This window comes from Hippocampus guttulatus, chromosome 20, assembly GCF_054856545.1.
Source record: "Hippocampus guttulatus isolate MCC_2025c chromosome 20, RoL_Hgut_1.0, whole genome shotgun sequence".
In the NCBI taxonomy this organism is placed as follows: Eukaryota; Metazoa; Chordata; class Actinopteri; order Syngnathiformes; family Syngnathidae; genus Hippocampus; species Hippocampus guttulatus.
Window position 1 is genome coordinate 647983 of NC_141280.1, and position 27631 is coordinate 675613.

General features: G+C 53.4%; 3 protein-coding genes and 1 long non-coding RNA gene across 8 annotated transcripts; 2 read left to right on the forward strand and 2 right to left on the reverse strand.

The window, feature by feature from the left end:
- Positions 1–1533: 1533 nt before the first annotated feature.
- Positions 1534–6185, reverse strand: tdh (L-threonine dehydrogenase). 2 transcript variants are annotated; one of them, XM_086099810.1, is made up of 9 exons: positions 6021–6185; positions 4319–4514; positions 4160–4202; positions 4020–4090; positions 3478–3627; positions 3220–3392; positions 2879–2969; positions 2506–2775; positions 1534–2400 (listed from the first exon to the last, which is right to left on the reverse strand). In XM_086099810.1, exons 1-9 carry the CDS (start codon positions 6132–6134, stop codon positions 2261–2263), a joined length of 1248 nt encoding a protein of 415 aa, XP_085955936.1. In that variant the 5' UTR covers positions 6135–6185; the 3' UTR covers positions 1534–2260. The 2 variants fall into 2 exon arrangements, with proteins under 2 accessions (XP_085955936.1, XP_085955937.1); XM_086099811.1 differs by lacking the exon at positions 6021–6185 and adding an exon at positions 5315–5461.
- Positions 6150–12465, forward strand: LOC147187337 (uncharacterized). The gene is made up of 4 exons (XR_015097583.1): positions 6150–7199; positions 8762–9029; positions 11562–11782; positions 12225–12465. It is a non-coding gene; the product is annotated as an uncharacterized LOC147187337 (long non-coding RNA).
- mtmr9 (myotubularin related protein 9) lies at positions 7757–13784 on the reverse strand. Of its 2 annotated transcripts, none has more exons than XM_086099806.1 (10): positions 12707–13784; positions 12515–12623; positions 12309–12434; positions 11537–11710; positions 11181–11398; positions 10672–10833; positions 10463–10604; positions 10159–10379; positions 9536–9687; positions 7757–9005 (listed from the first exon to the last, which is right to left on the reverse strand). In XM_086099806.1, exons 1-10 carry the CDS (start codon positions 12886–12888, stop codon positions 8842–8844), a joined length of 1650 nt encoding a protein of 549 aa, XP_085955932.1. In that variant the 5' UTR covers positions 12889–13784; the 3' UTR covers positions 7757–8841. The 2 variants fall into 2 exon arrangements, with proteins under 2 accessions (XP_085955932.1, XP_085955931.1); XM_086099805.1 differs by having other exon boundaries at positions 10672–10836.
- Positions 13785–13902: 118 nt separating this feature from the next.
- On the forward strand, positions 13903–27497 carry xkr6b (XK related 6b). Of its 3 annotated transcripts, none has more exons than XR_015097582.1 (4): positions 13903–14710; positions 23406–23602; positions 24173–26012; positions 26120–27497. XR_015097582.1 is itself a non-coding variant. In XM_086099804.1 (4 exons), the coding sequence occupies exons 1-4, from the start codon at positions 14145–14147 to the stop codon at positions 25116–25118; spliced, it is 1629 nt and encodes a 542-aa protein (XP_085955930.1). In that variant the 5' UTR covers positions 13904–14144; the 3' UTR covers positions 25119–27497. The 3 variants fall into 3 exon arrangements, 2 of the variants coding, with proteins under 2 accessions (XP_085955929.1, XP_085955930.1); XM_086099804.1 differs by having other exon boundaries at positions 13904–14710; positions 24173–24590; positions 24671–27497; XM_086099803.1 differs by having other exon boundaries at positions 24173–27497.
- Positions 27498–27631: the final 134 nt, after the last annotated feature.

The following is a 27631-nucleotide window of genomic DNA, read 5'->3' on the forward strand; positions in this document are numbered from 1 at the left end:
GGAAGGCTCGAAGCCTCTTCTTTCACCCGGAAAAGGTACATGTCACAACAGCGGCGGCTGGAACGAAGCGCTTCACACAACAGTTGACATCAACGAACAAAACCCAGAAGACGTGGACAGCCGTGCGACGCTAAGCGCTATTTCTGCATACGCCTGCTTGTTTGGAGCAGAAAAGGAGAGAATCCGAGCGGTCGCAGCGACGTCACGCTCAAAGCGCGCGCACGTCTGCTACGAGTTAAGTTTGAAAGTCAACTCGAAGCCGCGGCCTCCGCTGACGGAAAAAGCGCATGGCTTCACTTCTTCTGTCAATTTGAGATGGGCTTCCATTCCGAACGGGGATGTGAAAAAGGCGCCAAAAGCACCAGGCGCCCCGGGGGCTGTCGAGGGGCCGCTGTCAGTCAAATTGCGCCGACATTCCTCCTCGTCAAAATCCAAATTGGCTGTCGAGCAGGCGCCAAATTGGCCGTCGAGCAGCTGTTGTTCCTTTCAGTTCCTCTGCTAAAGTCTTTTTGTTTCGAAAAAAAAAAATCATTCTTTTGATTGATACATCGTGTTGACTTTTTACGTAGTAGCACAAGAGTCGACCTTGTTGCAATGTTGTGGGGCGGGCTAGGCCACGGTTGTCATTTCCGGTGTACTTGCGCAACGTCGGAACTTGTTTTTGCAGTGCGGCGAGGTCATTCCAAGTGTCAATCGTCTCGCAGGGTTCCCGCGCAAGGAATTCACGCGAGCGTCCAATACGCTTGTTGTCACACTGGCGTCCGCTTCGCACGCACACGTCCGCGTAGGCCGCCGACCGCCACGGAATCAAAATAGCGCCGCGCGCTAAACTTTCTGCGGCAAGTTCTCACTCGTGATGGAAAATACTTCTCCATTACGCACTCGCATGCATTGACGGGAAGGAAATCAATCAACTCAAAAAGAACGCTCGCCCGAGAAGCGACATTGCAGAGCGTCGGCAGAAAAGCTCGCAAGGAAGCCCCTCGTTGTGAGCTGTGCCGAGTCGGTGGAATGGGCGTGTCCATCATTGTGCAACTATGTTTTGGTTTTCTATGTAATGTGCACCCCCCCCCCCCAACCCTCCCAGCAGGTGTGTACACGGCCCAAGGGGATGCGAGTGTCAGGAATATTCGCAGTGCAATGAGTTCGTTCACATGTCAGAGGAAGAAAGGCCCACGACGTGCATATCGGATTGCCTAAGGTGTGTTCTTTGGAGCTTTTCAATTCCAAGTAAGGAATTTGTCTTTTTTTTTTTTTTAAGATAAGATAAGATATCATTTATTTGTCCCACACTGGGGAAATTTACAGCCTCCAGCAGCAAGAATGTAGGCAGAAAGAAGAAGAAAAAACAAACACCGTTCAATTAAGTGCAATATAAATACAAAATGGATAAATCGCAGTGCTATTTACAGTTTTCCACATCATTTAATTATTAATAATTTTCATCATCATCATGAACGTATTTGCACCCAGTCTTTTTACCATAAATGGGGTGGGGGAGGGGGGAGGGGGAATAGAAAATAAGCCAAAATATGCAGGAAAAAATATGGTTTATTTTCAACCCATGAGCAGAAAAAAGGATCTTCTTCTCAAAAACAAACACCTTGTCGGTACAACGCTGACGTGTCGTGCCGTGTTGCCCAAAATAAAAGAATATTTAAGAAGCACTTTCAATGGCTACCGATAGAAAGAATAAATTATGCTGTGGAATAAACCAAAGAATTCTCCAAAACGATTTTCCACCGCTTGCCCCGCTGCACACGATTAGATTTCTAAGTGCACCCCCCCCCCCCACCACTCGTTTTTTTTTTTTTTTTTTTTTACCCCGCTAAATCCAAAGCAATCACCGAGCTACTCCAGTTAGGCGTACGTTTGCAAAGACTCGCAAAGTGTATGGTCAATTTCCACACAAGTCAAACTCTGTATTTTTTTTCTTTCTTCCCATGCAAAGTTTCCTCCTTTGAAAATTGACAGAATTTTGCAATTTTTGTTAGGCAACGCTTGGTGATGCAGCAAAAACTTCTTTTTTTCCCCCGTGCAGGCGACGGGTTGTCCCCTGACTGCTCTCCACCCCCACTCATCCGCAGGTTGGGCGCGGTGGAGCAATGACAGGCCTTGGTGGTGGGGGGGGGGGGGGCTTGCAGAAAAGTAAGAGAGTGAAACAACTATGTACACAGGCCACTGAAACCGCAATCCCTCTTTGGTCATTCTATACACTATGTACAAGAAGCCGTGTTAGCTTAGCTCAGGCACCTCGGGGCTAGCTGACGCGGGCCATGCGCGTCTCGCCGCTGAGGAAGTTGAGCATGGTCTGGACCAGCTCGGGCAGGTCGTACTCGTGCTTCCAGGCCCAGTCGCGTTTGGCGTTGGAGTCGTCGAAGTCCATCGGCCAGGAGTCGGCTGCGAGGGAAGAACGACGAGGCACATTTTGACATACGGCCCAAGTGCCAAATACGTAGCCCCCCCCCACCGCTCCGCTTGCGGCTGAGCTAACCGAAAATTTACCGATGGCCTGCCGGACGGGGTCCACGTTGTACGAGACCTGCAGCTCGGGCATGTGCTTGCGCAGCTCCTGCACCAGCTCTTCCGGCGTGAAGCTCATGGCGTTGATGTTGTAGGTGCGCATGCCCAGCGCGTCGGCCGGCGCCTCCAACACCTCCAAGGTGGCGCGCAAGCAGTCGTCGATGTACATCATGGGCAGCCGCGTGTCGGGCCGCAGCACGCACTCAAACTTGCCCGTCTTGATGGCGTCGTGGAAGATCTGGACGGCGTAGTCTGGGAGGGGCCGCGAAAATTGGCGACGAATTGACTCGAGTGTGCGGCGGGCAGGCTTCAAAATGAACCGCCGGGGCTAGACGTCGATTAAAATTAATCTCACCCGTCGTGCCGCCGCCGGGCATGGAGTCGGCCGAAATGATTCCGGGGTAGCGGAGACAGCGGAAATCCAGGCCGTAGCGGTGGTGGTAGTACTGCGGAGAGGAGGGGGGGGGGGGGGGTGTCTACATTGTGTTACGGTGACAGAGTGATAGGATTGCAACATCGTTTTCCCTAAAGTCTGAGCAGTTTCAATGGTGGGAAGGACTCTCCGGGCACTGACGTTTCCTTCTACACTGAAGCGTTACCTTTTCAACACAACAGGCTTTTTCAAACGTATCAACTAAAACGACACGAACCGCGGCGAGCGTTGAGGAGAGCGAGGGCATTCCTCATTCATCTTACCTCACCCATGAGCTCGGCGTGGACTTTGGAGACGCCGTAAATGGTGCGGGGCCTTTGCACGCACAGATCGGGCGTGGGGTTGCGCGGGGACGTGGGTCCGAAGGCACCGATGGTGCTGGGGACAAACAGACGCAGGCCGTGTTCGGCGGCGATGTCCAAGATGTTGTGGAGACCTGACGACGACGACGACGAGCGAGAGCCGTCAGCCAAAAGAAAGAAAAAGCTTTGGCGGCAGGCGCGTGCCGGCGCTCGTCTCACCGGTGATGTTGACGGATCTGGCAAGGGCCACGTTGGCCTCGCCGACGGCGCTGAGCAAGGCGCTGTAGTGGACCAGCCAAGTGATGCGGTTGTTCACCACGATCTCCCGCAGGTTCTTGTAGTCCAAAATGTCCGAGTAGATGAACGGGCCTGACCGTGGCAAAGGAACGTGACGTGTGTGAACCGCAATGCTTTTTGGGGGCTTTTTTTCATCAGGAAAGAAATCCGTCAATTCATCGGAGGCTTAACTCATTCACTCCCAAAGACGTTTTTAAACGTCTTTTCAGACTTGGTCCAGAATTGGCTGGTACTGAATGCGTTAAAAAAAATGACAGCGTGAATCGAATATGCCCTCGGTTCAGAGGAAGAAATTAATATGCCACAAAAAAAGGACGAACAATTTTGATTTCACATCCAATCCATCTTTGGGACACGTCGGCTCGCTGACAAACTGTCACCTTGCCGACTGACGCGAGCTGAAAGGGCTCGCTTCTTGCTCAATCAATCCGCAGTGCGACAAGGTGGGGAGTGAGTTGACGTACCGCTGTGGAAAACGTCGCTCGAGGGCTTCCTGATATCGGAGAGAATCACGTTGTTCTTTCCAAACTGCTTCCTGCCGAGCAACGAGTCACGTTAAAATCACCACGACAACAACAGCAAAGCTCCGGCCAAGCCTTCTCACCGTAAGAGTTTTGCGAGCCCCACGCCGAGCTGCCCCAGACCACCTGCAAGACCGGTCAAGCCAAGAAGACCAAATTGTGCGCAGTCAACATCTAACTTGTCCACGGAAAACAATATCGAGATGATCCGACCGGTCTGCCGTCGCGTTCGGCCCGCTCACCCGTGATGAGCACTTTGGGGTGGTCCGTCTCGGAGAAGGACACCGAGTGGAAGCTGGCGTCGGACGTCACCTGCCGTGGCGAGAAGCTGATGCCGCGCACCGCCGCCGCCAGGGGTCGGCAGCCGCACGCCGGGCCACCCGCCGCCGCCTGCTTGGCCACCTTGCTGAGGGTTCTGACGACGGGCATGCTGGATACCTGCCGGGGTTGAGTCACATTTCATCATCACACTTGGTCCCATTTTTCAGCCGGAAAACCCATTCGACTGCCACGCGATGGTGCTTGCAGTCGAGGCTCCATCTTTTACGTCAACAAAGGCCCAGTTGTGCGCATGGCCGTGAATCGCTTTGCCAGGAATGCAAACACTAAGCGTACTGGCACTCCGCAGGGGAAAAAAAAAGGGGGGGGCATAAACAACATGCACACTCACCAACGAGCAAATAGTGAAGACAAGGCACCTGTATTTAGGCTATTTTAACAAGTACAAAATTGACTCCCAAGTCCCCCCTAGCTGCCCCCCCCCTAAAAAAAATAACACCTAACAGTATGTCTAGTGCATTAGTTAGTTGGATTAAAAAAATGGACGTCCAAAGTGCCAAAAATGAAGTCACTTGATTTGGTGAGCAACAACATGTCTTCAATGGACACATTTTCCAATCCCACAAGTTGAAGTCATGAAATGTTCCATTATTTTACACCCCCCCCCCCCCCATTGGATCATAAGATAATCATGATTTCCACACAATGATATCGTCATCCTGGAAATTTTGGGTTACATCATCCTGAGGATGTGGTACATGACACATTGACATTGACGTGGAGGTTCTTCTATTTCAGCAAAAAAGAAACAGGACTTACTATCACCCATCCATCCATCAATTGTTTGATCCTTTCGATGGTCACAAGATTACATTCAAGTGCATTTTAAGGACACACGTCAATAAATGTGAAGCTATTTCCTTCCTTTTGACATGCAAATTGTCGCGAACGGCATACACCTTTTAGCTGAGAGGACAGCGCCGTGGAGCACTTTTTGCTTCTCATAAATCGTTGCAATCCTCTTTGTTCATCACATCCCGATGACACGGTTGCGATGGAAGGACGAAACACTCACCGTGCAGCTCTCCCAGAAGGAAAGAGGCGAGCAACTTGCAGAGTTTTTATACAACCCTGCCCTGCCTTCAGCGGCGTCCAATCAGCAAGCGAGGGCGGTTTTTTTTTGTTGTAGCCATTCACACGAAAAAAAAACCCATTACGCGCGCGCTGCCTTTGTGTTCTTCTCCGTTTCGTGGGGGCAATAGCTCGTTTGTGTCCGCGTTTAAATAAAAGTGACGCACCAAAAGAGGCTGACGTGGGGCACCCGAGCCCCCCCCCCCACGCCATGTGCGTCACGTTGGTGTGCCAACAGCGCGGCTGCCGCTTTACGTTTGGAACCAGAAATGTTGACGTCGACAACCGGAAGTGCTTTGAAATGGCAATGAGCCTCTCAGCTCGGATTAGTCCGGAGCCGGGGGATAAAACACAAATGCCATTGGCCTTTATAAACAGGTGAGAACCAAAAAGGGTTACATTTAACGATAATAAATTATTATCTAGGTTAAATAGCATCTCTCGGCGAAGGCAGAGCGCGTCAAAACCAAGCGAGCGCCCGGGCAGACGCTTCTCGATTCGCAAGTGGTCCTTATTCGATTCGAGCGTACTCACCACAGTTTGGACGTAGTTGGACTGGCTTTGGTGTTCCTCAAAACGAGCTCGGTGGGTGGCCCTGCCCGTGGCGTGTTGTGATGCTCGTGGTGTTATCTGGAGCCAGAGTTGCATCAGCTGCTATTATATATCGCGGGGCCATCTGCATTCGCCGGAAGCCGGTCTCGTCGCTGATTGGTCAGCGCCCGGAGGTGCGGCCCGGCCTTGGAGGATGGCCGCGCCCACGTGACGCCAATGCACCGTGGGGGCTTTTGCTTGTTTACCCTCCTCGCGCCCACGTGGCTGGAAAGGGGGCTTTCCATTGGGTGAGCTAACGCTTTTTTTCCGGGTCTCGGTTTATTTTTATCGGTTCGGCGCGGTGACCGACTGACCACGTCCGCTTTCACAGTACGTGTCCACGGAGTCGAATTCGGGCTCCGGCCTTGCCATTTCAGAGCATTTTGACCCACTTTTAAAGGCCGCTGAACTGAACCACTCACAGTCGTTGGTTGCAGAGCACAGGTTGGGTTCAGTAAAAAAAAAAAAAAAACACGGTTTCTGACTAGAAAACGTTGAAAACAAGCTTTCTGTGAAACACGTCAAGCAGCGTGGAAACTTGGATGCTCCTATTTTGGAGGCTTTTGTGACAGACACCTCAAACTTTAAAACAACCAAAACAAAGGCAAAATCACAAACTGGCAGATGTACGATAGTTTTGATTTGAGAATAGAAGATAACATTTATTTGTCCCACACTGGGGGACTTTGCAGTCTACAGCAGCAAAATTGGGGTCCATCCATCCATCATCCGAAAACGGCTTGTCCTCACGATGGTCGCGGGCGTGCCGGAGCTTCGCCCAACCGTCTCGGGTCACACCCTCAACTGGTTGCCAGCCAATCTCAGGGCACACACAGATGAACAACCAGTCACACTTTGGGACAATTTGGAATGCTCACTTAACCTGCCAGGCGTGTTTTTGGAATGTGGGAGGAAAACCCCCGCAGGCACGGGCAAAACGTGCAAACTCCCCGCAGGAAGGCCGCAGCTGGAATGGAAGCCCGCACCTCCGTACTGTGAAGCGGAAGCAGTCGGTGGAAAATGCTGCCGATTCCCAGCCTCATCGGAGCTGGGCAGGTGATGTTTGAAAAGAAGGCCTTTGTGAAGTCCACTCCATCGAGGACAACAAAAGAGACGAGACAGGTAAGTGGTAAGTGAGCGAACCAAAAAGGGGTGTGAAGAAGGTCCGTGCCAGCATGTGAGCGGATCAACTGGCACACCCATTTCCTCTCGTAGCGGGAGGAGGAAAAACGATCTTTCTCTCTCCCCCTCACTCAAAAGGGACTCGAGTTAATCAGTAAGCCGACACAGTTCCCCCCAAACAAAGTTGTAGAAGGGTTTGGTGCGGTGACCTTCACACAGTCACACGCAGTCCTTCTTTGTACGCGGAGGACGGCTGTGACGTAAACGGCAGCGGTCACGAGGGCCACCGCACCAGCTGATGTGCCACTATTAATACCGTGCTGCCGTCACCTTGGCCGATGTTTCGGTGGACGCAGACATGGCCAAATATTTGGGGTGGTGGTCCAATCGCTCGACGAGCACTTTTAAACAACCGCCGCTGTCGACAAACCGAAATCAAATTTTTGTGATTGATGCAAAAAAAAAAAAACAAAAAAAACCCGCACAATATATTTGAAGACCCTTGATGACACCCGTGCAGCTTTGCCTCATCTCAAAAATAAATAAATATCGCTCAATGACAATTTGAATCACTTGCTGGTTTTATTAACCGTGACAAAGCCAAGCGGACATGAACATGATGCATAATTCCGTTGCATATGTATACACACACACGGGAGTACGATGACTTCTCTTGGTTGTTCCATTGTTGCGCAAACAAGAACGAAATTGGCAAAAAACATGGTGGCTCACTGAAATAAACGGAATCTTGTGCTACACTGTTACAGTAAGTGCGTTTATAGCAACGGGCAATGAATGCAATTCAACTCTAAGCTACAATGTAAAGTCGCCACATTTAAATGAGTCGAGTTGCAACACCGAGAGCAGGAAAAGGGATCATTTTGGAGAATGTTTGGCTTGAACCGGTCAAACCAAACAAAAATAAGGACAGAGTGCTGTACGGTGATGCCGTGAGAGCCAAGCCATCATGTTGGCGGCCAAAGAAAAAGTTCAAGGCTTCAAGCTGGAGTCTACTGTCAAACGATACAAACCGATCAATACATTGTGGATCGTAAACAACTTTGCCTTAAGAATGTCCGTGCTACTTTCACGCAAACACATAATGGAAAACGCCATTGTAGGGCTCATGATTAGCATCAGTAGTCACCGTGTTCTACCTAACCGTTGAGGCAATGGCCAGTTCAACACAAATCTCACACTAGGGGAGAAAAAAAAAAGACCAATCATATTGCAGCTCACATAGTGGGGACGCTTCTTTGTTTGGACGGGCTTAGACTGCGCCCTGGTGGCCAAGATGTGCATGCCAGAAGGAGTCGCAATGTTTCGTTTATTCGCATGTTTCGCAATTTTTTATTTTTTTTTCTGGTGTATATTTTTTTGGGGGGGGGGGGGACACTGACTGCTCTGCATACCGGTGCATTTGAAATTGACGGTGGAGGGAGATTTTTATTGCTGTATTTATTTTGCAGGAGAGAAGCCTCAATACATCCTTGATCAATCACTATTTTTGTGCCTCCAGTGTAATGTGAGGAATGTCTGTTTTTTTTTTTTTTTTTTTTTAGAGGAGCAAATAAAGTTCATTTGGTCAGGGACAAAAAGCTCCGGGACACGTCCGCACGTCGCGCTCTACCCGGCGGCGGTTCTAGGGCGTTTGCAGGAGCGGATCTTGGGTCTCCAGCTGGGCCAGCTGCCGGCGCAGGAGGTTGACTCTGTTCTGGAGCTCCTTGTTGTACTCGATGATGTGCAGCATTTCCTCGTGGGCCTCGTCCGCGCACCTGGACGAGCGGTTCCAGCGGAGGAACACTCCTGGAATTCAAGACCGCGATGGAGGTGAGTGAGAAAGGCACGAGCGCAGAGGACCACGCATCAATTGTGATGAGAACTTTTGGGGAAAAAAAAATCTCTTCTCTTTTTATTTATTTTGGGGGAAACAAAAAGCCTCTGGATAAATGTGACTCAAGTCCAAATCAAACAACACAAAAATAATTTCCACTCGGCCCGCATGCCTTTATTGACTTAATCGCAGCTCGCAGGCACGCAACAATCCGAACTGTGTTTTTCCAGCAAGCGGAGTGTGTCAGGTGGCGTCCGACTTACTGGTAACCAGAACACAAACACAAGCAATTCATGACAACACTAGAGTATGTTGCGCAAAGGGCTGTGTATGGCTGGCCAGTCCCCCCCCCCCCCCCCCCCCCACAACTACTTTGACATTTCGCCCACTCGTAGTCTTACTAGTGAGGGGACGAACGTTAAGTCGAACTTAAATTGGAGCGGTTCACTCACTCTACCCCTTGCTCCGGGTCGCGCGGGGCATGATGGGAAAGGCGTCTTACCCTCCCACAGCAGCAGGCTCTGCGGTGCCACCGAGGGCCAGATGACCAAACCGTTGGGCTCGTAAAGCGGGTTGGCCAGACGCTCCAGCTCCTGGGGCCGATTCACCCACGACCACAGCGAAACCGTCTTGTCGGACACGGACAGTTTGGCCCTGTGGGCGACGGTGACAAGGAGGCGTCAAGAGAACCGAGTCGCCGCATGCTAACTAAGTGGATTGCAGCCCGCGGTGTCATTTCAGTTACCACGCAAACATGACATTTGCTCATGAGGACGGCAAAGTACACAGGACATGTTTGATTCAAACGCCGCCGGGGTGGTACAATCGACTCGTCACTCAAGTTGGGCAAAATTTGTGCTCGTGCGGCCGCTTTCGCCGAGAGGAGAGTGCCGCGTTGTCACGGTGCAGAAAGGCTTCACGATGCCGCGATAGCATATTTCTGCGGCTTATACGTGTCGCTACGCGCGGGCATCGGAATGATTGTTTGTCAGAGTTGGGAAGACTTCCGAGCGGGGTGGCAGATTTTTACAAAGTATCAATAAGCAATTGCAGCCATGCAGTATTAGTCCATCGGTGAACGGAGGTGGCGGATGATGAGATGCCGGAAAGAACAACAAACTTTACCTCTCCGCTGCGCTGTTGCCCAGAAAGGTGCCAAACTGGGAAGCGTACGAGTGCTCAAAGAGCAGCACCAGGAAGGCCTCGCCAAACTCAAAGGAACAGGGAAACTGGCGCAGGATCTGCCACACGCAGTCCAGGAAGAGCAGGAAGACGGGAGCCTCCTGGCGCGGTTTGCCGTTGGAATAGGCCGATTGGGCGCAGCGCCGCTGGAACGGGTGACCCGCCTGCAGAGAGAAACGGCCGCCCCGCGTCGGCGTCGGCGCCGGCGCGGTTCCAAACGGCGACTTCGCCGAGAGGTGGCGCTCACCTGGAGCCACTCTCGCTCCAACAGGCCCTGGAAGCCTCGGACGGTCCTGCAGCCGGGATCCAAGATGATCTGAGCCAAGGAGGTGATTTGGAGCGTGGAGTCCGTGCCTTCGGTGCCGTGGACCAGGACGGACGCGCCCTCCCTGGGACACGGCGTACGTACGAGTCACGCGTGACCCGACGCCAAATCAAAACGCCGGCCGCCCCAACCTGTCGATGCACTGGGCCGCCAGGCAGGCGGCGGTCAGAATCTCCTTGACGTGCCCCAGCCAGTTGGAGGCCTCCAGCTTGCTGAGCCAGCGGTCCATGTTGTGCGACTGGTCGTTGCACGCCTCCGCCAGCTTGATCAGACTCTCCTGCAGAACGCCGGACCTGCTGAGGCGACGAGGCTCGAAGTCAACCTTGTTTGCCGGCGCTCCTAAGAGCGAGCTTTTTTTTTCAGGTTTCGGAGCGCGCGCTAAGCCGTTGATTTGCCATCGTGCCGCTGGTCCACCTCATTTTTAGAGCGCTAGAAAAACCACCCCCGGCCAAGTCCAAAGTGCCCAACACGAAACAAAGACCGCTAACAGGAACAAAACGGGAAACGCCGCGAAGCGCCAAGACGACGCGGGGTCTCCTGCTGAGTCGAGAAAAACGGCCTTTGAGGTGAGTTTTCAAGACGACAGAGCAACAGGCAGGCAACGGGAAAAGCCTCTTTCGGACCTCGGGTTTGAGCGCACCTTTCGATGGCCTTGTGGATCCTCCTCCACTGCGGGTAGTTGGCCTCCGACTCGAAGCCGCCTCCTTTGGCTTTGGCCTGCTGGGCCACGTGAATGGCGCGCGTGTCGATGACGTAGCCGCGCTTGCCCGGCCGCAGGGTGGCGTTGATGAGCTTCTCGTCTTCCTTGCACCGCCGCCCGTTGGTGCCGGTGAGAGGCTGAGCCGCTCGCATCATCACCTACGACCCGCAGCGAGATAGTCAGTCGGGAGAAACGGACAACTCGCACTGCTCTTAAGTATGGCCACGGCGGTTGCCTTGGGAAGAGGAAGCGAGAAGCTGTCAGATTTGGTCGGTTCTCCGCAGCAGTTTGCTCACCATGCCGTTGTTCTTGTGGTAGTAGCTGAGCACGGGAAAGCGGCCGCCGTGACGGAACTTCGCCGCCGTTCTCAGCGCCTCGTCGTCGATGCCCTTGGGCACCGCCACCAGGGGAGGATAGGACGGACAGACGCTGAAGTCCTTGTTGACTTCACTCAGCCGCCACTCGTCCGTCTGCAGGAGAAATGCGGTGGACAAGCCCGCTCCTGCCGGTACAGGATCGTTGCGTCTCGACAAGACCGGCTCGTATGTATGCGAGGGAAATTTGTTTGCGATTGACCAGTTCAGTCAGGATATACGCAAAAAAAATTATCTAGAAAGCATCTCATGATTTAAAAAAATATATATAATCTATTTGTTGACCAGTGTAATTATTGTGAGAAACCATGAAGGTGTTCAGTGTTTTCACTCTTGAATTTCATGAATGACTAATAAGATATCAATTGTGTATCAAACTGGTAGCCCTTTGCATTCATCAGTAACCAAGAGGAAGCTCTCAATGTCAAAAAGGCGGCGATAAAGAGTCTGGCACCCCAAACAAACAAACCCCCAAAAATACAACGGACATAAACAAATCCCTTTTACTCCTTAACTGCAAGTTATTTGTCCTGCTCGTCTAAAAATAGATATGCTGTACGCAGACTTGGAAATATTTTAATTGCAATATTTCCTCATTGTCTTGTTCAAGGTGACTCAGCTGAGCAGAAGGGCGACCCCCGAACACTCTCTATTGAGCAGCCAGGGCTGGTAAGGTGTGCGATGGATGCCCTACCATGGACTCCAGGTCTTTAAAAGCATCGTGAGGACGGAAACAATTCCATCCGTCGTGGACGACGTCAAACATGGGCCGGTAGAAGAAAGGGTACGTCAGGGAGATGGAATCAAGGGTCGAGAGGGCCTAGACGGCAATAAAGAGGAGCAAAACGTGACTTGGTTCAAGCTTGTCTTTCTTTGTCGTTTTGTTTAGTTTTTTTTTACCTCTGTAGAGCTGGCGATGTTGATGCACTCCTCCATCCCAGGAATGTCGAGCTGGATCACTCTGAGGTCTTTACATTTGACTATGATCCTACCAACAGAGCCCACAAACCTGCAAGAGATTCTTCACTCAATCTTCAACAGGACGCTGTCGAGAGAAGACTGCGAAGAAGTATTTCCACGAGCCGCCGTTACCTCTTCTCTATGGCGTCAATGTTGGAGTGAAGCAGCCACAGCTCCTCCGTGTTGTCCTGCCTGGAGGAGAGGATGAGGTGATGGCCCGTCAGGCACAAGGTTCCCTCCACTGGGGGCATCAAGGGCCGGTGGAGGACCACCCCGTCCACCCGCGGCGTCTTGATCAGCTCGGCGAACTCCATGACGACGCCTGACCGCTGACAGGTACAAAAGACACACGAACGCGGTACTGTGCGTGTGTGTATCCAACTGGCAATTAGCGCTAGCTACGGCCGGGAGCGAAATGGCTAAAGCGAACAAGCTAGTCGGCGGTGATCAAAACCGGAAACGGGCGACACAAATAAGCGATAGTTTACACCTAAGGCTGAAATCGCGCGTGTCGCAAACTTCCACGGAAAACACACCCGTGTGGATAATGTTAATGCGCATTTCTCGTTCAATGACTTGACCGTTTTCCTTGTTGACACAAACGGGGATCGCGCGTCCCTCCAAAACAACACCGACTGGAAACAAGTGAGGAACCGAAGGAAACTCGCGACGGAAAAAAAAAACGGTTCTAATATGAACTAGTGAATTGAATTACTCGTTTTTACACTCGCCTACAATCCTTGCCAACAGTTCCGTTTTTTAAAGCAGGTTTACAACCAATTTCTTGTAGCTCTGGCGATACCGATTTTGGACACAAGGGTGTAGCATTGCACAACCTTTCTGATAATGCGAGCTGTGGTGATGATTTTGAAATAAATGCACATTTATGTCATGGAGACAATCAAGACAAAGTGGAAAGAACACGTTTTAGTACGTTGGTTAGCGCTTGAAGAAAACTGCCATCCATTTTGTGAAAAGCAATCGGACTAGACAGCAGCATGGCGATCTATTGACAGGAGCGGTACTCGACATTTTCTCTCCAGGATATCGCAGGGAACACTTGTGCTGCTCCCCGGCGTGCTCCGCTGCTGCATGGGGACTTGAAACGAGACGCTAGATGGCATCCGCGTTGAAAGGGAGAATCGGTATGGGATGGGAGGGGGCAGAGTTGGGGGATGAATGACGTCGGCGAGGGCCAGTGGTGGGACGCAGCGGTGGCTTGCAGCTGGAGGAGGGATGCGGGGAGGGCCGAAGCAGCAGCAGCAGCAGCAGCAGCATTAGCAGGACGGGGAGGAGGAGGGAGGGGGGCCGTCGAATGAGATGGACCTTTAACAATTGTTCCATCACTCTCGGTCGGCTCAAAAGTGCTCGAACCCGCAGGGTGGGTGGGGGCCATGCGCTGCATCGGCGGCGGCGTGCGCGCGCCATCCGAGCCCGGAGCCTGGGGGAGCTGCGGCGGCTCGTAGATGGCTCCGCGGCTGCGGGTGCAAAACAGGTGTCCGGGAAGCGTCGTCGGTAGGGGGGCGAGGACGAGGAGGAAGAGGAAGAGGGGCCAGCGACCGGGGGCAAGATGGCAGCCAAGTCCGACGGCCGTGGGCTCGTCTCCGGCTTCGCCCAGCTGCGCAACCTGGACGAGGCGGTGGGCGCGGGAGAGGAGGGGCCCGACAGCAGCAGCTCCTTCCACATCTGCCACTGCTGCAACACCTCGTCGTGCTACTGGGGCTGCCGGAGCGCCTGCCTGCACTACCTGCGGGCCAGGCGCCGGGAGGCGGCGGCCGCGCCGCCGCACGAGGAGCAGCAGCGCCTGTGGCTGGACTGTCTGTGGATCGTGCTGGCCCTGCTCGTCTTCTTCTGGGACGTGGGCAGCGACGTGTGGCTCGCCGCCTACTACTACCGCGGCCGGGACTTCCTGTGGTCGGCCGTGACGCTCTTCTTCGTGCTGGTGCCCTCGGTGCTGGTGCAGATCCTCAGCTTCAGGTGGTTCGTGCAGGATTACACCGAGGGCGCGCTGGGCTCCGTGCAGGGGCTGAGCAGCGGCCGGGCCGCCGCCAGCCTGCGGCGGGACCGATGCTGCCGACTCTCCGTCTGGCTCTGGCAGAGCGTGCTGCACGTCTTTCAGATGGGACAGGTGTGGAGGTAAGAGCCGCGTCGGCTGCCGCCTGCGCACCCGTCACCTGGAATAACCCGCATCGGTGCGCTCGAGGGCAAAATCCCTCGCTGTGCTTGTGTCGTGCACGGGCGTGATGCGAAGGGGGAGACTCGCATTTCTCTCCATACGCCGACGGTGAATAAGTGCGCCATTGCGCTTGTGTGGGGAGTAAATGTGCGTGCGTGCGTGCGTGCGTGAGCTGTCCTCAAATCCCTCTGCGCCCACCCTCCTCCCCCAGCTGCATTGAAGAGTCCAATCATATCGGTATTGCAACACTCCTGACGGAGCATTTGTCCTCACGCAGTTCACGATACTACGCGACTCCCCCCCGCCCAACCCAATACACAGACATGATGTCATTGTGTCTTCCGCAACCCTCGGCATTTTCTAAAATTTCCAAATCCAAATTTGCCTACGCACAATTGAGGAGAGGGCGGCTGCATGTTGTGACTCCGGCGGACGAGGTTTCCCCCTTCGAGTTGGTCAAAATTGGTGTCGGTCCCAGTCCTGGCACATTTGGAGCAAGGATTGCGTTCAACCGAGGCCAATATTTTCTGAAGCGAATCATTTCGCCACTGACGGCGTTCGCCGCCGAAAGGTTTTGTCTTCTTCGCCCACCGTTGCTTTTTGATGGTGGTCTCGCGGCCGGCCACTCATCTCCATATCGGCTTGTTAGCCTTTCGCTGAACTCTCGCCGAGCTAAACTGACGTGAGCGGCTTTTGACCCCGCCGCGGGCAGCCAGGGGGATCGCGCCCGAGGGGCAGACAGCGGCCCTGGCAGCACGCCCAACAATCTTCAGGAGAAACGACGCTGAGCTGAATTGCAACCCCGTTTTCCTTTTCCTCCTTTCAAATGGATTGTCGAGCACCGTAGAGTGCCACCGTCTAGTGGTTGATCGTGCAATTACACCCAAACATGAACAGGAGGCAGAACCAAATAGTTGACCTGCACAAAACAACAACCAAAAAAGCTTTATTTTCAACTGAATGCAATCTGCTTCTGTAAAATTTGATTTGAAAAAAGGCACTTGTTCCGAGTGAAAGAGGAAGTCCACACAAACGCAAGAATAAAACCATTACAAGATCAACAACGCCGAATTGTCCATAACATTGCGGCACGTCAGCTCGCTAACTAACAGGCTCCTTTTCCCTGCCCGGATTTGCCGCTCGCATCTCAGGTAGCAGCATCGCTTAGCGGGAACGTTGCGACTTCATTAGGAGAGGAAATCGCGCTCGAGAGTCGACAGGAGTCACGTCTCATGACCCCTTTTTTTTTAATTTTCCTTCACCTCCACCGTCAATCATCCGCCTTCCCGGCGTGCATTGCGGCCAGCCCGCAGACCGCCATCGCGCCGCCATGTTTATTCCATTTTTTGATGTGCGAGCGTTCCGCTGGCCTCTTTTAATCCCGTTATGCTGCACAGCGACGCCCGCAAGTCTCCCGGCGGCGCGATGGCCGACTTCAGCGGCGCGAACCCGAACGTGACTGCGGAGGAGGGAAGTTTCAGGGGAAATCCCCAGCGCAGCGGCCCCGCCCGGGGGAGACCTTCTTTTTCTTCCCTTCCAATTTGTCACGATTGGCCGGCAACGCCGAATAATTGGCAATTACGGTATCGCGATCTCGCCACGAGCGGCTCAGTGGGCCGGCGGGAGGAGTCGTCGTCGTCGACGCGGCTCCTGTAAACACAGCGAGCTGCAATTTCACACCGAATTAACAACGGGCGCACCGAGCCCCGCCGATTGCTTTTACAAAGGCGCTTCGACGACACCCAATGGGCTCGGCGATCGGGTCGCCGGCATACTTTTGAGGCTGTCCGCAGCGACGCGTTGGAAAGAATTTGCATCCGATGGACATTTTGCTTCTCCTTCTGGTCTGCGCAGCTTGGCCACCTGGGGCCTGTAGAAGAATTTTTTTTTTTTTTTTTTTTAAGCCATCGGAGGGGGTGGCCATTTTGACTTGTACTGTCACTCCAGCTGTCGACTGAAAATGACATCACGGTGGCTCGGGGCTCCGGTAAGCAGCGTTAATTAAGGTCCACGATTCGGCTGATTTTGTTCACAGGCGTCGCCTTGGCCAAGGAATGTTTGACTTGCTATATTTAGCCGGCGTGATGAAAGAGCTGATCGTCGATGTCGCCTTGACGCCGCACTCTGGCAGCTTCTCGAGCCGAGGCCAGCAGACAGACGCGCCAGCGGGAATATTAAGCACAGATGGGCCTTGCGGACAGACATTAGCATGGGCGTCACATGCGAGGGGTGCGTGCGTCACACCGGGATGAGACGGTGTGAGGCACAACCGCCAAACGAGACTTTACATTTGCTCGTCCTTTTTCCGGAGCCGTTTGACATCAAGAGAGAGAGAGTTGTTTCATTTCAGTTACATTTCAATGACCACATCAAAAAAACAAAAACAACGACAAGTAATAGAGCTAGTTTAAAAGTATATCACTAGTAAAACAAATTGGGCATCTTCAATGTTTTTTTACATTTTTCCCCCTCCAAAATATTGTTTGTCTGCTTGTTTTCTTTTCGTTTTTCGATTTGTCGCATGGACGTTTGGGTCGCGATGAGGATTTATTGACTTTCTAGTATTGTGCTGTTTGTAGAGTGCGGTGTGCGCGTGCGTGCGTGCAGGCAGGCAGGCCTGGTTGGCAGCTGCAGCGACTGCATCGCTTGCATCATCCGTCAATAGCAAAGCGCTTGCTGATTCTGTTTCTATTCATGTTTTTCTCTTTTGTTGTTGTTGGTTTTTTGTTTTGTTTTGATCTGCATGCACGCGACTGCGTCTTTTTATGGTCGGCTCCTGCCCGCTTGCTCTCTCCACACGCGCTACCGCACTTGACCTGCGGGGCAAGCTGTTTGAGCACTCATTTGATACTTTGGACATCCAGCTCAAGGTCAATGTTTCGGTATCCTCCGTGTCCTCACGAGTAAGACCACTTTGGCACAGAGCGAGACAGCTAAAGGTGAAAGTTGGCCGCCTGCGGAGTCGAGAGAGGGCCCGTTGATTCGGGCTGCGTGCGCCGCGCCTTGCTGCCAGGCTCCATCATTGAAGGGCGAGTGCGGCTTGACCCATTTCGTCATATGTAGGCCGGCTCATATTCTGGCCCACATCCATCGTTCGTGCTTTCTTGTCAACCCCATTGGGCTTGGTAAGCAGATTCATAAATCGTCTTCTTTGGAAAGTGCAGCCACAGTTGAGGAAACTTTAGAATTCCGTTTTTTGATCGCGTTATAAAAGCAGTGGGGTGGCACGGTGGGCGACGGGTTAGCACGTTCGCCTCACGGTGCAGATGGCGTGATTGTGATTGTGATTGTTATTCGACCGAACCCGGAATTCTTTGTGTAAACGGCCTGTTTTCATCGAGTACGAGCAGTCAGCGCAATGCTTTGACGGACCAGTATTGTCTGTTTTCATGATTCCTCAACAGCGGCTTAAAGAGTGGGGGGGAATAAGGAAGAGAAAAGCATCGGTGGGTTTATTTTCAGCCAGCGTGTCTGAGTGGATTAGTCCGGCCTTCCTTCAAGGGATACGAGCCACCGAAACGGAAAATTCCTTTGCCCGCATATCAATTAGTTTGGAGGAGACGGCGAAGAGCGGCCAGTGTCGGCGCACTGGGCTGTCCGGGAACACTACGGCATGCCGATGCAAGGACGCATTTCAAGGTCGGGCATCATTCCGCGGCCAAAATCACCCACTTTGAACATCCGCCGCCGCCGTATTCTCACATTCCGTTTTGCGCCGGCGCTGAAAACGTTCGGCACTAAGTGGATTTCCACTCTTGTGAGTTTCCGCGCGCTCCCAGATTAGCGCGGCGTCTAATCACGGAGCCTTTTGAATGCGATCCCTCGCCCTGGAAAAAAAGCCTTCTTTTGGGAATGGGATCATCCGCGGCAGCATTGTCCAATGCTTTTAGCGGACCGTGCGACATTCAAGTTCATTTGGGAAATTTCAACCCTGTGAATTTCAAACAACCACCCCACGCAGTAGCTTTGCCTTTCAGTTTGCTAGCTAACGTGCAATAGCATCCCGCAACCCCGAAAGCAATGGCGTGAACACAAACGGTGCGGCAACACACGCAGGCAGGCAATATAGCGTTGCTCGCGGCGATATATTTTCTATCCTCCGCAAAGATATTCGTGCTGTACGAATGATCTGAGACAACAAACGCTTTATTCAGCTGTTTTTCTTATGACGATCCTACGATGGCCATTCAATTGGTACGGAGCGACCAAAAAAACCAAAACAAAACAGGAAGGAAGGTTGTGGGTAAAACGGAGCGGGGCAATGATGTGCGGTGACGTCCATGGCAGGTGAAGCACCGTCATTAGATTGACAAATGAATATCATATCAAAAACTATCCTTGTGCCGGCACTGTTGCCCGATGTTCACATTTTCACATATTGTTGCCATGGCAGCCTTTTGTCGACTCTCAGGCCTCCCGTTGAGGTTCACGTGCGTGCAGCTTGATGAAGCCCCGCGGCCCGTCTCGTCATTCTGAGACGGCACCCGGCAGGCCGCCGCGCTGCCGCCACTTAGCCGACAGCCGACATGGACGGATGTCTTTTGTTCTGCCTTTGGCTCGGGAACCGTTTTCTCGGTGCGTTTTATTTATTTATTGACTTTCAATGCGATGAAGGCAACAGAGCCGTCCTTCAGTTGTCCCGTCTTTGTCGTTCCCGTCCGCACGACTCCCCGCACTTAAATTCCGACGGGGCTCCTGCGACCGGAGGCACCCTTTGCATCTTGTTTTTGCCACTGACAATTAGCGTTTGGCCAATTCCATTCTCCCGAGGTGAGCGCGGACAAGCGAAGCCTCGGCTAATGACTTATTGACCGAGCGCTACCCAGCGCGCTCGGCCTTCTTCACACCGTCGAGGCGTGCGAGTCGATAGGACGCGGCCGTTTGAAGGGAAGGCCGTCTTTGACGAGCCTCGGAAGGGATGCGCAACGCTGCGCAATCCAGCAATTTATCGGCAATGTGAGTGAGTTGCCGTAACGCAAAAAGACCCCTCCAAGGGGGGTGCGGAAGTTAGCACGGCGATATCGCCGGCGCTTCGCATGATGCCTTAGCTTTGCGCATTTTGTAAGACAAAGCTCGGCGCTTTGTGCTACGGATTTCTGTGAGTGTCAAAATGGGCTTTCTCCTGTTATTGATCGATTGATTGATTTTCCGAAGCACATTTGATTCCCTCTCTGACCCGCATCCATTTCCCGCCCGCATTTGTGCTGTTTGCGCTCTGCGGCGCTTGCGGGCCTACGCTCGCTCGTCGAGTCGGTGAACCTTTCCGAGGCCGTTTCTCTGCCGCTCTCTCCGCCTTTGATGAAAGTGTGTCAGCCGCCGCTCAGCTATTTGATGCGGTCCGCTCCCCGGAATCGGGGAGGAGACCTCGCGCTCCGAACGACCTCATTAGCCTGCGGCAGATGTCCGGACGAGCAAAACATGCGCGTTCATGGTTTCCCTGAATTGTTTGTGGAAGCCACCGGGCGTGTGCAGGTGGCGTGTCGGGATCATTGGATGATTCCATCAAGTACGTTTGTGTACGGGGCAAAGGAAACGAGGCGGTCGGAATTCACGGCTTTCGTCGCTCCATCGAAAAGGTCACGTGCGAACCTTGTCAACGCGTTTGCCGACCAATCGGACGCCCGGCGGCCGCGTGGGTTCATCGAGACAGACGGCCGCCCCGTCTTGACTCATGCTCGCCCGTCGAAGGAAACGCCGCATTTGCTTCGCTGAGTTGAATTCGTGTCGCTGTCCGATGTGTTTGAGTGATTTGCGCCGTATGAATTAGACTTCCTTACCATGGCTTTGGAAACGAGTGAGCGATTCCATCCGATGTCATTTTGCAGATGAAGTACGCATCACCCGTGCGTATTGTAAGTCACGAGCACGCCCTCCCCGTGGTTTGTCTGGGTCTGAGTAGCCGTGTTTTTCTCAACGAAATGGACGCCTTGTCGTCCCTCGCCGCGCTTCCGATTCATCACATTTGCCCGACTGCAACATGTCGGAGTCCGGTTACCGCCACTTAGCAAGCCCTCGACGTTGCGGTGTCGTGGCCCTGTTTCCGCTTCCATTAGACCCGAAACGTACGCGTTGGCCGCCGTTCTGCCGGGGGTTTCGGCTTGGCGTGGTCGTTTTAGAGAGCCACCTCGTTGGCCAGGAGTGTGCGCGCATCCTGAAGAGAAATGAGAGGAAGAGTGTGGAGAAAGACACCCCCCTCCCTCCAAAAAAAAAAAAAAAAAATCCAATGTGACGGCTAATGAACGGGTTGGGCTTTGCAGAGGCGTGGCCGATTTCCAGCGCCTTGTGATTGCAGCATGGGGTCCGGTGGGGTGACGGGAGGGGAAGAAGATTCTGAGCAATCTCATCTACCTGGAAAACGCTTGGTTCTTTTTCTGCTTCTGATCCATCTTGACTTTGGTGGTGACTCAGCTTGGCCCAAAACACCGATTTTCAAGAAGAAAAAAAAATGGTGCGGCCTGATAGATGGAGCTGGGCGAGGCGGTGTTTGTGAGCGGAATAGTAAAAGGATGACGACGAGGCCCTCAAGACGTCAGGCGGCGTGGTGGGAGGAAACCGAGTGCGAGGCACAGAGCCAGAAAATTGCATCGCACGCTCCGTGATTAGTTTACCTACCCCCACCGCTCGTCCTCCCCGGGCCTTTTTTTTTTTTTTTTTTTTTTGTGAGCGTCTACCACCGTCTCCTCCTCTCCCGTCGGCTTCCCGCGTCACAACATCGCACCGTCACTTCTGCCGAATCGCACCCTAGCCGCCCTCCTCCTTCCTCGTGCGCTCACTTGGTCTCTCGCCACTCCGCTCAACGCCGAGTGAGGCTTCGCCAACTACTTACGAAATCTCAATCAAAGATTGTGCATTTCAAACGACTGTCCAACAAAAGGCCCTGCTAGCAGAAAACGCCATTGACGTGCGAAAGATGAGCGCCAAGAGGTTGCTTTTAGAACAATTGGTTCCACGTGCAGCATTTTGTAGACAGCGGTGAAAGCAAATCATCAACCAAACGACGGCTGACGACCTCTTTGGGTTTATTTGTAGACGAGACGGAAAGGAAAGGTTATTTTGAGTGTGGACAATGGCTAACTAAAAGCCAGCAATGGTGCACGTTTCTTTTTTTGGGTCACGCTCTCTTTGAAAAGCAAGTGGGTCAAAGCCTTTTCTTCTTAATCCGCCACATGATCTGCTCCTTCCTCCTGCGGCGGCGGGGGGGGAGCACCTGCCAAACCGGGAGCATGAAGGCAAAGCTTTCACTCTTGGCTATCCCCCGACAGTTTGGCTCCAAAAGAGCAAAAGAGGCCGCGGTGGCTTCCTGCTTTTGCGGGAATAACCCAGCGCCGTATCAGCAATAGCGCTGGAGTAAAATGCAAAATAAAGTGCTGCATAACGTGCCGCGTTGCATCTCTGAACTCGTCGTCAGAATGAGAAAGTTTTCTGAGGAAACATTCCTCTCGAAGCTTTCTGTCGGCATAACAGTCGGGCAGCTGGCTGCGTTGCCTTCTCAGACGTTTTCATGACTGCGCTTCGAGAGTCGACTTTGGATAACCGCGAGAATCCTTTGAAAGACGATCTTCAAACGCGTCCCGCGGGCCGCATTTTCATTTGGTCTTGACGGGGTCTTGAAATGTGCGGCTCCTGCCGTTGGCATGCGGGCAGAGCTCGCGTCCGTGGAGGTGTCGTCACGATGAGGAGGATGATGATGATGATGACGGGTGCCGCCGTCTCGACAGCAGACGGCTGAGCTCGGAGCAGCGAGCCGTTAGCAAACGCACACGCCGACTCGCGATTTAACGAGCCGTGAGCCAAAGGCTCCAATCGCGCCACAAATAATTCATGAGGCGCTCCGTGGAAGACGGCGGGCGAACGGGAGGGGGGCGGCGTCCACGGGGGCCGCCGCAGCCGAGGAAATCCCCCTTTTCGCCAAAAGCTGACAAGTGAGATGTGTGTGTGTGGAAATATTTGCGGGCAGCTATTTGTTTTGGAAAAAGACACGGCGGGAGTGCGAACACGATGCCAAGATGTGCGTGTGCGTGTGCGTGTGTGTGAGATGGAGCGAGTCTTGATTTTTCTGTCAGATTTTGAAAGTGTTTGTTGAACTGGACGGCGTCCTCCTGCTATATCGCGCTTCATCAGTTGCGCCCGTTACACCGCGCTTTCATGTCACGGGAACGCGGTCCCGATTTTTGGACTATTTGCAGATGCTTTTTGCCAAGGCCAGCCAGTCTTCAGGGCCTACGACCCTTTCGGTGTCAGTCTCCGGAGCTGTGGCGCACGCTGAGGCTAATGGAACCGAGACGAGAATTTTTCTCCGATTGCATGCGACATTTAACATTTTAAAATGTCAGAGACGAGCGGCCTTTACCTCGGCGGGCGGAGCCCGGAGCGCCAGTCGTAATGGCCCAACTTCGACCCCGCCGCGACCGCGTTTTGTAACCGTTGTCGCACAGAGCTGAGAGGATACGTGCGGCTTTTTTTTTTTTTTTCCAATCAAATAGCTTGCGTCATATCGTGCCAAAACAGCAGCCGAGCTGATGTCGAGAAGCCGGCGCCGAGTTGTCATGACAAAGATCCTCAAAAACCCAAAAGTTTCAAGCGTGCCTTATTTTCCAATGAGAACGGACGGCGTCGCGTCGGAGTGATCCGAGCGCCCTGCGTCTGTCTCCGCAGGTACGTCCGCACCATGTACTTGGGCGTGCAAAGCCACCGGCAGAAGGAGAACCGCCGGCGCTTCTACTGGGCCATGATGTACGAGTACGCCGACGTCAACATGCTGCGGCTGCTGGAGACTTTCCTGGAGAGCGCCCCCCAGCTGGTGCTGCAGCTCTGCATCATGATCCAGAGCAACAAGGCCGAGTGGCAGCAGTGTAAGACGATAAGGGGCGGCATACTCGGGGCGGGGCCTCGCCGTCACTTTAGGCGGCCCACGAAAGCTCGAGCGGGAAAATACCCGGGCAGTAATCCGGCGCTTCTCGGCTAGGGAAGCTGCGTTTTCCGGGTGTGGCTGGCAGCGCGCCAAACTTGTTGACTCATACAAAACCGACAAGTGCGCATCGATGCGACGCGGCGGGGAAAAAGGCGCTCATGAAATCTTCGCCCGCTTGCACAAAACCAGAAGGCGCTTCCCTTCCGAGACCTTCAAATAAATCCCGAGGGTGCCCATTTTGGGCAATCGGCATTGAGGTGGTTTTTCAACGTCATTGGCAGAGCCCCGTGACGAAAGCGCGACGCCCCTCTCCTAAGAGCCATAACGGCGCGGCCGATCGAGGCCGACGGACTCTTGTCGAGTTCGCGGTCGTCATCCGGGACGGGCTCCGGCCTACACCCGCGACCCAAATGCGACCGCAGACCGTCGAGAAAAGGGATGGAAATGTCGCCGATGAGACCCGAAAAGAAAAAAGAAGGACAAAGTATCACTGGCTGTTTGTGTTTGTCAGGTTCCTCGGTCTTGTCCTCCCTCCTGTCCCTGGCCTGGGTGCTGGCGTCCTACCACAAGCTCCTGCGCGACTCCCGCGACGACAAGAAGAGCATGAGCTACCGCGGCGCCGTGGTGCACCTCTTCTGGCGCCTCTTCACCATTTCCTCGCGGGTGCTGTCGTTTGCCCTCTTCGCTTCGGTTTTCCACATCTACTTTGGCATTTTCGTGGTGCTCCACTGGTGCGCCATGGCCTTCTGGGTCATCCACGGCGGCACCGACTTCTGCATGTCCAAGTGGGAGGAGGTGCTGTTCAACATGGTGGTCGGGGTGGTCTACGTCTTCTGCTGGTTCAATGTGCAGGAGGGGCGGAGCCGGTTCCGAATGGCGGTTTATTACACCGTAGTCCTGTTGGAGAACGCCCTCCTCAGCGGGCTCTGGTACGCATACCGCGACCCGCTCACCAGCGACGCCTATGCCTCTTATGCCCTCTGCAGCGTCTTCCTGTGCTTCGCCTCAGGTGTGGCCTGCATGGTCCTCTACCACGGGGTCCTGCACCCCAAGGGCCCCCGGCTGAGGCTCCTGGCGAGCTCCTGTTGCGCCGAGTTGCTTTGGGGGCTGCCGTTACCCCCCGAGGCCGAGCCCATGGCGCCCACGCCGGGCCCGCGCGGCTCTCGAGCCACGCCCACGCCGGGCCCGGCGGGGGAGCGAGCCGAGTCCGAGCGAAGCGCCGCCGACTCCTCCTGCCTTCCGGTTTTCCAGGTGAGGTCCGCGGAGCCGCCGGACGCGTCCGGCCGGCCCGTCCCGCCCCGAGGCCCCCTCATCAAAATAGACATGCCCAGGAAGCGCTACCCGGCCTGGGACGCCCACTTTGTGGATCGACGCCTGCGCAGGACCGTCAACGTGCTGCAGTATGTGAGCCCCAACGCGGTGGGCATCAGGTACAGGGACGGCCCCCTCCTCTATGAGCTCCTGCAGTACGAATCGTCCTTCTGAAGGCCGCTCTCGCGCGCCTTCTTTTTGACGCTCCTCCCTCTCGTCCTCCTTCGACCCTCCGCGCTCGCTCCATTTCTCTGCCAGTCATGATTTATTTGGGGAGAAACAAGAACGCCTCCGCGCCTGCGGATGCGCGCAGACATAACGTATGAATATTTCATTCTGAAATTTGTCTCGTGCGTTTTTCTGGACCGCTCTGACTGGTACGTGCTACGCTCCTCCTTCTGACACCGGGACCGATGCCAATGTGGGAGGAGCGCGTCAGGCCGAGGGCGCGGGCCTTTTGCACATGGCGACGATTCCTGCCGTCCTTTATGTAAATAACGCAAACATTGACGGCGGTTACCGAGAGCCTCGGTTATGCCGCGATATCGCAAATTCATCCGGCTGTTCGGGAAACGTAAGCACGCCGACCTTCCATCAGTTCCGCCCATTCAGCAAATCTTTTCATCGCGGCCCGCCCCCTAGTGGAGGCGAGAGGGGCGACGGCGCAAGGTCTCCCGACGCTGAAACGGAAGTGAGCGAGCGACGCGCGTTCGAAATGAGAGGTCGGGAACCATCGTGGGCCCTTTTCAAAACCGGGCGCGGTGGCTCGTCTCTCAAGAAGCTCGACTTTGGCACCCGTGAAATGGGAAGCTTGGCAAGATCCTTTTTGCAGATGAGAAAAGGTACGAATAGCCGAGCTTTGAGGCCAGCGAGGAGCTCCGTTGGTGCAGACCATTTCGGTTTCCAACCCACCTGGCCTAGTTTCGTTCTCCTGCTCGCAAGAGGAGGCTGTCGTCGGCTCCGCCCCCCGCGCCGCACTGCAAATGCAACCTCCGTTTGAATGGATCCAAAGCGAACCAAAGTGTTTCTCTCGGAGCCCAGTAAGTCGCTCTGCAAAGTCCATTGGCGCCCGTTGTTCCAGAGGGTCAGATATGGACTGCTGACTTTTGGCTTTTTCCTCCCTGGACCTTTGCACCGGTTCTCATAGCTGCAGGTCATTGCGTCCTCTCCCCTCCGCAGGCCAGGTCTCTGCACACTGAACACCGAGCAATGAGGTCCACTGCCAAAGAACATTGTTTCCCCAAATGTGCTCCCGGGCGCATGCCGCCCGTCGGCCGGGACGCCGCTTCGTCATCGTTCTGCGCGCTTGCGGAAGAACCGAGACGCCCGCCCGCGCCGTAACGATACAAACCCTCAATGCGACACAAAACACAACGTGGCACGCAAGTGCCCAACGTCCATCGTTTGGACCACGCGTCGGTCTCCCGCTTCCACAAAACATTCTGGCCATCTGGAATCCGACAGGAAACTGCTTTGCAACAGCAGCCATCTTTGATTCGTGCATTGATGTGCGGCAGCGGGGCACGGTGGACTCGGCGCCACACTCCGATGTCTCGACTTTCCGTTACAGTCTAGCAAATGGTGCATTTACAACCCGGTGCTGAACAAACTCATCCAGTGGTGCTAACACTTGGCTTTTGGGGCTTCCCAAGGAGCAACAAAAGCAAGACGGCCCCAAAACAACAACAACATGTTATGCTCAAAAGCGCCAGCACCTCAATCGAAACACACACACACACACACACACACACACACACACACTACCACACAACTCTCTACGGTGCCATTTTGATTTGCCACGGCAGGTCTGCGCACGGTGATGCGTCCAGTTGCTTTTGTTTGTTTGTTTTTATCCGGGACACGGAACTGCGATATTTTGGAGCACAAACTGCAGATGGAAATAACATTTTAAAAAAGCAAAACAAGTCTATATATATCGAATGTGATTGATGTGTTGTAGCTTCCTGTCATCAATATGTCCTTTTCTCTGTGCGTATCTCTTTTCTTTTGTTCTGATCGTAGACTTGGCTGTGACAGTTGACCTGAACGTGGACTTGATATTGCAACGACGGGTGTCACGTCAATTGCTGCTAATTTACAAATCGTTATGGAAAAAGGTTGCTTTTCTTGATATTCCCTCAATTTCTAGGTTGTGTTAGCTTGTGGGTGTGTATTTAAATAACCTCTGGGTTATGTATGATTTGTATGGAGGAAAAAAAAGGCACATAGTTGGGATTTCTTTGTCGTGGTTACGTATTATAAAACATGAGTAAATCATTCATGGGGAAGAGGCGAAAAAAAAACGAAATAAGCAAGGCTGATGTCCAGTATTGTACCTTTTGCCCTGTTTTAGGGAACAATATGAATATAATAACATATGGTGCTAATGTTCATTTTGTATGGTTATTGTTTTAGAGGAAATGACAACTATTACGCTGAAAATATCATGTTAAGCCTTACCGTAGATTCATATATGAGACTGTTCATCCCAGAGGAGAAAAAAATAAATATCTTTGAAAGTGCAATACGGCCACAGGATGTGCGTGCGTGCCTTCGCGTTTTTCTGTCCCGTTCTCACGGAAATAATCATTTGACCTTCATTTCTAATTCCAATTTTATTTGAAGTGTAAATAACGCCATATTTCAGGATCAGAATCAG